Raw genomic sequence first — 12,983 nt, forward strand, 5'->3', positions numbered from 1 at the left:
TACTACAAGGTTTTATACAAAAAAAAATCAATGCATGTCTTGAAAATACAGTTATATATTGTTAAAAAGTTATTTAAGGCTGAAGTACATAATATATTACAAAATATGATTGCGGCAAGAGCAAGTTTCCACAACGAACGAGTGTTATAATGACCTGACAAAAAAGTTTTTATATTATTTTTTTCTACTGAGGAAACTTAATGTCTTCATTTTCAAAAATCATCAAAATCAATTTAGTTATTTTGACAGTCTTAGTTGGCAGCCATTCAAGTTACCGTTGAATGTTGTCATGAGCTTCAACATATAACCAGTTTGACGTTAAGTTAAAAAGAAAACAGATTTGCGTTCTAATTCTGCACAAATAACATGAAAATTCCTAGATGTCAATTATCTGTCAATCATACCATATAATAAAGTCAGAAATATCAAAAATCACAAAACAATGCTTAAGAGAGTCTTTTAAAGCATGTTTTCAGTTGAAAGTGGTGTTTTAATGATTTAAGCAATTTATTTTATTGATCAAATCAAGAACGACTCACTGAATTTTCCCGAAATTTTGGAAATACAGTGGTATTATTAGTGCACTTACCTATATAAATTGATGTGTCCTTGCTAAAAAATTGATGACGGCATTACATCTTTTATGGAAAACTCACTTGAAACAGATGCATCGCATGCCTCATTTGTCACCAATTAATAAAATTTGCTAAATTTAATTTTAAAATGCATTTAAGAAACTGGCTTTGTTTGATTGTACTTCAGAGACGAGGAAGTTTTATGTAAACAACTTTAGACCAACAAATTGTTGCTAATATTGTGTCAGCACTTTGTTTGCAGTTGCTGATCAAGTGATCAAACTACTTTATACACAAATGGGCTTAGTTGTTCTACAAAAATACAAGTTCGTTTAAATATCGTGATAAATTATTATCTTATACGATTGATATTATTTAGAAACATTATTAATCGTTTGGTAAATACTTCACGATGCAACCCAACAAGGTAATCTAAGTGATTTAACCCATCTAATTTCCAGTGTCCGTAAATTTTAACTTGTGCAGGAAGTTCGTTAAATAGATCTTCAGAATCCTAAAAAAAAAACAGAAGAGAATGTTCACAAGAACTAAATCGTACTCGTACCATCTTTGTACACAATGAATCTCCAGTACTTGACACAAGTAATATAGGCACGGAAATGTTGTGTAAAGGATAAAGAGGAGGTATTACACTTCCATACATTTTTAAATTTTCACTCTTACCATAATCGTACATTTGAAATCGGCGGTGGGTGTTGCTAATTTGTAAAAAATGTATGAAGGTTTTTAACGAGAAATTATTTCCGTAAATGAAGGCATTAAAGTTGAAGAATGTCTAAAATATGATTAATTTAAAACACTTCTTTTCTTTTAAACCATACGCACTGGATCAGTTCTGTTCGGAGTGAAACCGCAAGACATCCAAATTATTACTGCTGTTATGAGCAATATGATGGGGAAAGATCTTAGGATAATTCTAGTAAGTGGAAGCAGATAAGGAAGAAAAAGTAATGGGCTTCCTATCTGTAAGAACTTAGAAAGTCTCTGAAATCGTAGATAAAATAAACACGATCAGTTAAATTCACTAGTTATACCTCAAGTATTGCTGCAAAAGGCTTCAATACCGCTACAATACTAGTAGCATATGTAAAGTATGCAGGAGGTGCTAAAAGGATCATTGTGTGTAAGTAATTTTTGGCTTCCTCAGATTGTAGTGAAGCGTACATTAGTCCCACTCCTGAGCCCAAAGAATGTCCTATAAAAATAATCTTCGAATTATTAGTTTTTTCACTGATATGTCGCAATTCGGCGCTGACATCATATAGAGCCATTTCGTGCGCACTAAAACAATTATTAGTGAATCTGTGGGAAATAATGTAATAATAATTTACCCAAAATTCCAATAATTAAAATCGGAGGTCGTTATATTAATGTGTCGGTTAGAATAAGAAGTTCCTCTATGATTGGCTAACCAAACGTCGAAACCATTGCGCCACAAAGTAACTGCTAAAATGTTAACTATACAAGTAAATAAAAAATAAAATTCACACACTACTGCATTACTAATATGTATTGTTTTAAAGCAAATTTTTTCAATGAATAATAGATTTTTCATTTTTCTTTATACTGCTTCCATGGTTCAGTTGACCGCTAGACACAAAAATGTTCAAAATATAGCTACAATGGAAATTAAACCCACCCTTTTTCTATAATCAAGTAAGACTACATATACGCCAACAAAGGTTTATTTATTAATTTTTAGTAAAGATTTTAATTGTAATAGATGCAGTGAAAATACACTTTTGGTGGGAAAATTGGTCAAGGTTATCTAGACAGAACTTTTCTTGCCCCTGAAATACAGTCAGCATAACCAGCCTTTTCGAAAAATGATAAAATTTGATTTGAGTTTTATTATTATTTTTTTAATGATAATCCCTCTAAGATACAATCAGTTTTGCCATCACAAAATGGGAGACATATTGTTTCATACTCTAGAGGTCATGAAACGTCAAAGAAACATGCAAGATTGTTGAAATTTTAATCCCGTACTAATTTATTTATTACTTCCTGAGCGTAAACGAGTATTGTAATAAATAAATTAGTACGAGAATAAAATTTCAAGGCAGTTCCTTATTACAGATCTAGCAGTGCATTATTTTTCACAGTCTAAATAGTATTTGCCAGTATTTACTATGCAAAATTCTGAGATGACGTCATCTAATTTTTCGTGAGGCGACACATTTTGGTTAGTGTTTATAGAGTAATTCTAAAGTAAATCTAGAATTTCATAGTAAGTAAACTATTTGCTCTTAGTACCAAAGACCTAACGAATTTTTCTCTTGTGTGTTGCTGAATTAATCAACGGCCAACGAAAGCCAAGCTTTATAGAGGGTTAATTAATGTTTGACATAAAAATGTCACCCAGTATCTTACCAAACGAATGATTTCCTTGCCATAGATAAATCTGGGACGATGTTGCAATAGAGTGATGGACTAAAACAACACCTTTAGGGGTCTTTACAGGTATTCGAAATAGGGTAACCATGTAACCATCTTCAGATATTACTGTATGGGTTTCAACAACGCCCGCATATTTTTTAATAAGTTGCGGCTAAAAATTGTTTTTTATGTAACTGATTTTTCTATAACATACATAGTACATACAGTTTCTAGTTGCGTGTCTGGATCGTAATAGCAGTCCATGTTGTTCTCTGGAGAAAAGTAACCATTGAAACTCTTACACACGTTATTTTGTCTTAAAGAAGATGCAGGAAGATTAATTGATAACAAAACCATTAAATATTTCGACAGCATGTTGGATATTTTCGTTTAACACATGCTAAAATTCTAAAATTATTAAACGAACGCCTTAAGCAATTTCAATTTTTACACAAGGTAAATGATGATTACCTTCGCAGTTTTTATGTCGATATTGCGCACCATTATAAATAAATTACCACAACTACATCTATTTGTCATATTAAAGACATCATTATACTTTGGAGACAAAATAGTCGTTTGAATTACCTGACTTATGGAAAGTGTAACCAGTTGGTGCAGGTTAAAACTTTCATCCAGAGGCGACGATCTCGTGAACTGCACTGCTGCACTTCAAACAGTTTTGAAAATTGTCAGCCTTCATGTCAAAATTAGAAAAAGAAAATCGTTTTCGATAAAATTTCAAAAATACGTTACATTACACTATAATTCAAAAGGGTTCGGCAGCCATTAATATTCGGAGATTGATGATTGATTTAAGAGGAGGTTTTCGTCAAGCCATTCATTCGTTTCTCGAACTGGGACATCTGTGCATTCTGAGGGACGTAAACATTTTCGGGGGGCAAGGTGACCGGTAGTCAATGCAAACACAGAAAGATTCAACTTAGTTCGGGTACCGTCGTCCAACTCCGTATCTTGACGTATTTCCAGCAGAGTGAAGGAACGCCGCCAGGCCGGCAAAGATATCAGTTTCATGTTTCACACTGGTGTAAGGTGTAGGTAGATTTTACCACTTCAAGGCTCAAGGTTACGAATAAGTCAGGGGAACATCGTGTCGAGTTGTCGACAACAAAATTTAATTTTACGTCCGAAAATATGGTATACATTTTAAATTTATTTTTGTCCGAAATTATGGTACATATACATTTGTAACTTTAGGGGAGATATGTCTAATACGGCATACTTTTTAAAAAAAATCATTTTCACGTATAAAAAAAAACATAATCTTTTTCTGATTTGTGGCACATGTTAGCTTTATCAATTAAGTTTGAAGTTCAGTTATAACATATATTTAATCAAGCACTACATTTTTGCAACACTTCAAAGTTTTGGAAGTGACAGAATCTATATTACCCTGATGTACGGTGTAAAATGGCATAGGAATAGGAATAGGAATTTTAAGAAGAAATTCGTATATATTTATTAATTATAACAAAAAAAATATTAAAACCAAAATATTACTTCAATAATTAGAGAACAACACAACAAAAATATGAACTAAAAATGTAAATAATATACAAAATATAAAAAAATAACAAAAAATAGGTTCTACCGACGAACTTATTCATTCTTCGCAAATTTCGCAGATAAACTGCTTCGTTTTGGGACTAACTCCTGAGCATTCGACATGGGACCATTTTTTGCAGCTAATGCACCTTATCCACTTCTCACCGGCTCTAGATCTCTTGTAACTATCATTGCAATAAAGACAACACGCATCATCTTCATCGTCTTCGAAATCTTCCCAATGATCATTTTCTTCACTACTTGTATCACACGTAGGTTGGAACAGTTTATGTTTGATTATTCTAGCTGACGCTCTCAACGTTTTTTTCTTTTTATTCGCTTCTTTATCTTTCAGTTCCGCAATATAAGGGCTTTTTGTTAAAACTGCAGTTCCCTGTGATTGCCGTTTTTTGCTTTTTTTTCCAGAAACCGTCTTCTCAATTACAGGTATAGGAGACAGTAAATTTAGACACTCTTTTATGGAAATATCGAGATTAGACTTGCCCTCACTACTCCTATCTTTTCCAATGTGAATTTGATAATTATTTTCGAGTGATGAGGAACTAGCTTGGTTTATATTATCACTTTTATCAGTTTTCTGGTTAATTTCAACTATTTCTTTTTTTTTTACTAGCTGTTTCTTGTTTATCAAGTACGACATTTTCTATAATTTCTGCCCTTTCACTGTTTACTTTCTCATTATTATTACTATTGTCAACATTTTCCTCCACAGTAAAGTTAGCTTTGTTGGTGTTTTCATCATACCAATTTTGATTGTCAGTAACTTCACTTGGTGCGTACAAATGGTCGGGGAAAATGTCTGGATTTAATGGTGATATGCCCGAACTTCGAAAACCACTTAAAGCATTTTCAACAGTAGCAGATTTTGAATAAGCAGCACAAAATAATCCACTTATCTGGTATAAAGTTATTGTTCTTCCCACATGATTTTTCATCCAAAGGGCACATGCTGCATTGAAATAAGTTTCCAAAGGGCCAAAAAATGAGACATCTAGCGGTTGGAGCCGATGTGTACAATGAGCTGGTAAACATAACAAAACAATGCCGTGTTTCTTGGCTTTTTCAAGAGCATTTAACGATTTGTGGCTGCTGTGTCCATCCACGATTAGTAGAACTTTTTCTTCTTTTGATGGTTTCACGTGGTTAATGAAATGATCCATCCATTTACTGAAAAGGTCTGAGACCATATATCCAGTTTCATAACACAATCCTAACGTTTCAGGCGGGCATCCATCAAAATACTCAGCTTTATAGTTTTTCCTTGGAAATATTAATGCTGGAGGAATAAAACGACCACCAGAACTCATACAAGCCACTACTGTTACATGTTGGCCTCTTTCGCCACTAGTAAGAGCGCCTACTTGTTTTTTTCCTTTGCGGGCAAATACCCTTGGAGGCTTATGTACTGTTGTCAAGGCAGACTCATCCATGTTATAAATTCTACTAGTAGGAATATTTTCATTAGTCATGGTGTCAGTGAGTAAGTCAAAAAATTTCTTCACCTGGACTTTATTAAAACCTTTGGCTCTTGCTGCTGACGTCGCTTCTGGAGCTCTAAGTGATATTTCCGGATGTCTTCGGCGAAACCCGCTTAACCAGTCCCACCCCGCCAATTGTTTTTCTGTATTAAATTTATGAGAATAGCCTCTCTCAGTTGCAATTTTAAAGGCCAGCTGTCTTAATTCAAGAGCTGTAACACCAAATAATCTTGATTCTAAATCAAGAATATGATTAACAATTTCTTGCTCAGCTTCAAGTGGTATTGTCGTGCTCGTTCCCATTCCTTTTTGGGTACCTTTAACACGTTTATTCATATTATTTACCCGGCGTCTTAAAGTCCCAAATGGGACATTGTACATTTTAGTGGCTTTAAGCCATCCCATGCGTTTAGCTCGCACCGCATCTATAGCTTGAAGCATGTCGGCCTCAGACCATTTCTGTCGGTTTGTTTTACGAATATAATTATTTCCCATACTGCAACATAAAAGTCACATTATTGTTATTTTAGTAAGAATTTAGTTATTGTCGGGAACATATTCGGGGAATACGGCATAATATGTCATTTTACCCTGATTCCCTGTGTGCCATATTGCCCCTACCGTAGGTTATGGAAAGTTAAAGCTGATATTTTTTTAGGTTACGTTTATTTACAAAACTGAATATGGGTTAAAAAATACACATTTTTAACTGCTCTACGTTTAAATTTGATAAAGTAAAAATCCGTTTAACGAAAGTTATAGCAAATTAGATCCGTTTCAAGAAAAATTTATATTTACCTTCGAGAAAAGAATCACATGTCACCTGCTTCCAACACCGATCACAGCCATGACTGTTGGATACATCTTCACGCAAACAAAAATTCGTTATAGTTATTGGCGCCAAGTTTAAATTTTCTTTTTAGTTTCCACAATACACATGATATGCCATTTTATCTAGTATGCCGTATTAAGCACAATTCCCCTATTTAATAATACTATTATAAAGACAATACATTTCAATGTATATGCAATGGGACTTTATTTAGAGCATCTGGGGAACATAGCAATCTCATTGGTAACCTTACTTATTATAATAAATAATTTATTTAATTTAATTATTCTTGTGTCGATTTATTTTGTTGTTATTGTAGTAATTTTCTTGGTCACTTTTTTAACAGAAACGAACGTAGATCTCAGTCCACTATTTATATGATGTTCCATTATTACACAAGTTGCAAATAAAATTACTTGATTATAGTTTGCTGGTCATCACTCGTTAATTATAATAATTTTGTAAAATGTATACCATATTTTCGGACAGAGGGAATACAATTTAATAAGTTAAAATTTAACATAATACATAATAATAATTTAACATAAAAAAATATATTAAATGAAAAATATTCTTTAAAAGGTTCATGTTTTTTTATTTAGAAGAACTTATACGAACAAAATACCAAAACGTCAAAGTGTAAATGAACAGTAACAAAAAAAAAAATAACTACCATCTACACCGACCGGCAAAAAAATTGCAAAATTTCACAAAACCACTTTAAAAATTATTAATTTAACTAGTGATCGTTATTTTATTAAAGTACCATTCACTATTGATACATGTTGTAATTAATTAGCAAAAAAAGAAGATATATAAACATTATAAACGCAGAATTAAATTAAATTTAACAAAATAACAAAAACAGACCAAGTACGATATTTTCTTAAATAAAACAATAAAGGAAGCTGTTGCTGTGAACAGTGTTTTTCATCATTTGATTATAAGTTTGGCAGTTAATAAACGTTTTCACGCGAAAACAATGCCGTTAACTCTTACAGACGTCTCTCAAATTGTCGCTGTTTCTGTTTTGTTAAATTTAATTTAATTCTGCATTTATTTGTCTTCTTTTTTTGCTAATTTATACATCATTTGTGAATAGTGAATGGTTCTTTAATAAAATAACGATCACTAGTTAAATTAATAATTTTTAAAGTTTGATTTTGCGAAATTTTTCAGGGTGACCGGTTTTTTTGCCGGTCAGTGTATATAGTAAGATGATTCACGTCCCACTACTCGGAAAATTTAAAAATAATTCGTCCCTGCAGAACAGTACAACATATCCAACTTCTTCGGAAAATTCTAAGACTTGATTTGGCAACTATTATTACTTTTTTACGATAATCCCTGTAAGTTAAATTAAAAATATGTATATAATGTTAAAATAAAGCTAAAGAAGCATGCTATGTTTATGTTTCAAGTCAATGTTTCCATCACAAAGTTTTCTGTTGACGTCATCAACATTTTTGGAAGGACACTTAGTATATCAGTTTGGATGGGTGCAGTGTAATACTAATAATAACAATACTACAATAAAACAATAATAAATAATTGGAGATTATCTGTCTAATAAAAATCAACACAGATGGCGGACAGACGTCAACATACTTAAACGGGAAACCTATTTCTTCGTACTCTAGGAATCATAAAACGTCATGAAAACATGAAAGTAGCCATTTGTCCCATGGAACTTATTACAATATTTCCTTAGCTTATGCTTGGGAAGGAACAATGTAAGATAATAATCTGGCACCAACAAAAGCAATCAAAAGAATAATCTGGTTAGTATTGGACATACAGCCGTCGCACTCATTCCATATTCTATGTAGGAGATAAAAAGAAAGGCAGCCTGCTTCGACAGTGCCTACAAGTGAACAATTTTTGTTGACGTTGTTTCTTTGTTCTCTTAGGGGTATTAGTTCAAGTAATATATTGCATAATTCACATAAAAATTCCCCAGTTTTGGGTCAATTTTTGTGTCCCAGAATTCTGTGTCTTTTAAAATACTTTCAGTATGAATATCCTCGGGCCTCCAAAAGGCAAAAATACAACAGCTTTTTTTGTTACTGCTAACTGTCCTTGTACTTGATAATAATAAGAATGACCTCTCGAAGAATTATGTCCCCGTTTCCGGCTGTATGTCTGTCCATCTATCTGCCGTCATGGTAACTTTTTAATCAAAATATAAGTATCTGTTTATCAACTCCAAATAATTTATTACGTCATCTCACAATCTTGGAGAATAAATTCTTTCGAAAATGTGCAAAATATGATCAGACTATACTTGTAGCTTATCATTGCATTCATATTTTTTTTATTTTCTTATACAGGTGACTCAAAAAAATTATTGAATCAGTCAATTTATCATTGATCAAATTAAGAACGAGCCACCCCATTTTCTCAAAAATGTGAGAATACGCTCGTCTTTGTAACAATAAAATAATGATAAGGTAAGAATTATCATAACAACATTTAGAATATTTTGTTCAATTCAGTTTTATGAATAATTTTAGTCGTATGTTTTTAGGCGATAAACTCATTGAAATCAAACAAATGTCTACGTGACATTCTTCTGTATAAGCATTAACATTTTTATTAATACGCATATTGCACATTTAGCTTTATTCCCGTTATTAATGTGCTGTAAATATATTTTTTTGTCCTCATGACCTTTTTTGATGACTTTCGCGCATTCACCAGGATGCGATAGGTCAAACTTCCAGCACACGTGCTTTTAGCTTTCCGTTGCCATAGTAACCTTAAAATAGGTCGGAAACGTTAAATACCTAAGTATTTACGGCGCCGTCAATATCGTTGTTTATAAATAACTCACAGTTAATGTTTTCGGTTTAAAAGTTTATTCATCGCGTCGACAAATATTTTGTGTGTTTTCGGTGTTGTGGTAATACACGTTCTATGAAATACAAAATGTTCAACAAATTATAAAATTTAATTTGCAAATTTTATTTTTATTTCCTGAGCGTAAGCAAAGAAAGTATTGTAATCGAGTCTATCGGGAGGCGACTGGCTATTTTTATGTTTTCTCGACATTTCATGACTCATAGAGTATGAAAAATTAGGTTTCGTGGCTCAGTCTGTGTACCGTCTATTCAAACCTTTATTAGGGAGATAATCTCCAAAACTACCGGACCGATTGTATTTTATACATTTTATATATATGTATGTTAAGAATATCGTGTAGATGGTAAAAAGCTAACCAAAAGTTGCCCAATCTCCCTATCAATGTCATGACATCTCAAAAATGTTTATAACAAAAAATCAAATTTTTTAATTTTTCAAAGAAGCGGGAGTTGTTGCACTGTACATCGGGGGCGAGAGAAGTCCTGTCGAAATAATTTTCGACTAATTTTTTAGATTTGCTTAAACAGGTGACTAAAAAAAAAATGAATACGTCAATTTATTTTACACTGCACCAATCCAAGTCGATGTACGTGTCCTTGTAAAAATGTTGAAGACGTCATCACAAAATTGTGTAAAGAAAAAATTCAACTCGAAAATGCTTGATATGTTTTATTGTACTTCAGGAGCGAGGGAAGTTCTCTCGAAACAATTTTCGACCAATTTTTTATTATTATTTTCTTTCCATTAAAATAGTTGATATAATTACGATGGAAGTATCTATTCCGGCTCCCAAATTGCTGTGTTCAATTAAATCTAAAGCACTGGAGATATAAGACTATTTCTGGAAAGATTTTTTATGTTGCTGACTTGTAACGCTCCGCCATGCCGATGATAATGTGACAAAAGTATTTCAAAATACGATCTCGTCGTGAATGTGCTTTGAGTTTTAGAGTGGGAGTAGATGTGAGCCCCCGCTCAGCGTCTTTCCTCACCTGACCTGAGTGAGGGCGAGCAGAAATCGGCTTACATTTTGTCCGAAAACATGCGCTCTGTTTTTTCGTCTTATAGCAACATTTTCTAATTTACAACGTCGCAATTTTATATAGACAGTTACGAAACATTGATCTTGCTGCCTCCATTTGAATTTTTCGAAGGCGTCACTTAATTGCCGAGTTACAAACGCTTCTTTTAAGCCAATTTTATGTGATTTTGTGAATTTTTATTGCAACAGTTACTTATCAGATTTAAAAAATTCTAACGGTGGCAAAATGCCACATCCTTTGACAACACTTAGTTAAATTTTCAACTATTTTTAAGCAATAATAAATCAGTGATTCGAAAAATCATAACCCATTGCACGGGCTTCTTTCCGTGTGGGTAAAACCTCCTCATTAGTTTTATTACGAGTAGTAAAATAGGATCAAAAGACAAAGCAAATAACAAAGAAGGGAAAGTATTGTGGGAGATAATAGAAGAAATGGGATGGGAAATTTTGAATGGAAACAAGGAAGGAGATGAAGAAGGAGACTGGACGTACGTAGGGGTTAGGGAAGAATCAATTATCGACTATGGAATTGTCAACGAACAGGCGTTGGAAGAAATAGAGTTTCAAAGTCGAGGAAAGGGTAGAATCAGACCACATGCCACTAGAAATAAAAATCAAAGTAAAAGAGCAAGAGTAAAAAAACAAGAGAGACGAAACGAAAGAAAAGAAATAGAAAAAAGAATATGGGATGAAGAGGGAATTCAAAGATACAGAAGTAGCCTAGAAAAAAAGAAATTCGAAGTGAAAGAAGATATAAAAGAGAAAAAGAGGGTGGAGGAATGTACGCATTGTTCATAGATTTCAAAGCAGCGTTTGATAGCGTGAATAGAGAGAAAATGTGGGAGTATTTGAGGATAAAGGAAAGTAGATGCATACCTGCTAACGAAAATGGAAGAAATATATGAAGAAACAGTAAGTAATGTGAGAGTGTATGGAATAAAGAGCGAGAGTTTTTATACAAATAGAGGAGTGAGACAGGGATGCCCACTCAGCCCCGCATTGTTTGCAACTTATCTAGGAGATATAGCTGAAATGTTCAGAAAAGCACAGACAGGAGGGGTGGTAGTGAGCAAAGAGAAAGTGTGGTCGTTGGCGTACGCAGATGATTTGGTGATTGCGGCAAAGAAAAGAGAATAGATGAAAACAATGATTAAAAGTTTCGAGCAGTATGTTAAAAAAGGAATTGGAAGTGAATGCGGAAAAACGAAAATGGTGGTGTTTAGGAAGAAAGTAAGAGCAATAACTCAGATAGAGCGCATATTCAAGAAACGGTCCGGAAAGCGAACAAAGTGATAGAAATAGTAGGGGGATAGGAGAGAGGAAATTTGGACATGATTATAAGAGAAGAATGAGGATGTTTGATAGTTTGATCAAAAGTGTATTTATGTACGGACCTGAGATTTGGGGATGGAGGAAATATCAAGAAATAGAGTGAGTGCAAGAAAAATACTTAAAATGGACATTGGTATTGGAAAAGTATATGCCGAGGTATATAGTGAGAGAAGAAACCAAAAGGGAGAAAATGAGAGTGGAAGCGGGTAAAAGGAATGAGAGAGGTGACTGTAAAATATTGCAAGAATGTTGGAAAGAAATAAGAAAATAAGGGGGAAAACATGTTTGGAACGAAAGAGACAAGTATTATGAAGGAAAGGGATGTGAAGAAATAGAGTGAATGAGAGAAATGGGAAGGAGTATGAAAGAATAACTGAGTGTAAGAGATAAGGATATAGATAAGTAAAAACGCAGATCGCGAATATCGGAGTCTAGATATAATGCAGAGTATAGAAAAATAGTAAAGGATGAAGTACCAAAGTACACAGAGAGAGATTATTTACTGATGTGAATATGTAACAAATGCGTTAGTAAAATAAAATCACTCACTGTTTTTTCATTCTAACACGTTTTTTCTTGACCCTTGGGACCCATACAACAAATAATCAAACTTATATATTCATCAAATTGTTCAAAGTGCAGAAAATAATTGTAAAATAATGCATTTACTTACGAAGTAATTTAACTATTTTAAATTAGTTTCTGTCGACAACTTCCTCTAAACTACCGTCGCCTGCATTGGCATAATTAAAGCAAAACAATAATCTAATGAGGATGTAGGTGGACGGAATTTGTAGTGAAGTGTGGAAATATCATATTTATTGAAAGCGTAACTTCTTCTTAGAAACATACGGAAAACTAAAATCTAAAAA

The 12,983-nt window shown here is 33.1% G+C and overlaps 2 protein-coding genes across 2 annotated transcripts; both read right to left on the reverse strand.

Moving 5' to 3' along the window:
* Positions 1 to 117: 117 nt before the first annotated feature.
* LOC135137626 (lysosomal acid lipase/cholesteryl ester hydrolase-like) lies at positions 118 to 3,831 on the reverse strand. The gene is made up of 8 exons (XM_064067325.1): positions 3,427 to 3,831; positions 3,201 to 3,375; positions 2,970 to 3,147; positions 1,928 to 2,042; positions 1,631 to 1,877; positions 1,422 to 1,580; positions 1,141 to 1,371; positions 118 to 1,089 (listed from the first exon to the last, which is right to left on the reverse strand). Exons 2-8 carry the CDS (start codon positions 3,348 to 3,350, stop codon positions 928 to 930), a joined length of 1,242 nt encoding a protein of 413 aa, XP_063923395.1. The 5' UTR covers positions 3,351 to 3,375; positions 3,427 to 3,831; the 3' UTR covers positions 118 to 927.
* A 768-nt stretch (positions 3,832 to 4,599) lies between these two features.
* On the reverse strand, positions 4,600 to 6,904 carry LOC135137319 (uncharacterized). Its single transcript, XM_064066943.1, has 3 exons — positions 6,864 to 6,904; positions 5,198 to 6,536; positions 4,600 to 5,139 (listed from the first exon to the last, which is right to left on the reverse strand). The coding sequence occupies exons 1-3, from the start codon at positions 6,902 to 6,904 to the stop codon at positions 4,600 to 4,602; spliced, it is 1,920 nt and encodes a 639-aa protein (XP_063923013.1).
* Between the last annotated feature and the right edge of the window lie 6,079 nt (positions 6,905 to 12,983).

This window comes from Zophobas morio, unplaced genomic scaffold (assembly GCF_036711695.1).
Source record: "Zophobas morio isolate AGI-343-1 ecotype UQ-CSIRO unplaced genomic scaffold, CSIRO_AGI_Zmor_V1 ptg000029l, whole genome shotgun sequence".
NCBI classification, from domain to species: Eukaryota; Metazoa; Arthropoda; class Insecta; order Coleoptera; family Tenebrionidae; genus Zophobas; species Zophobas morio.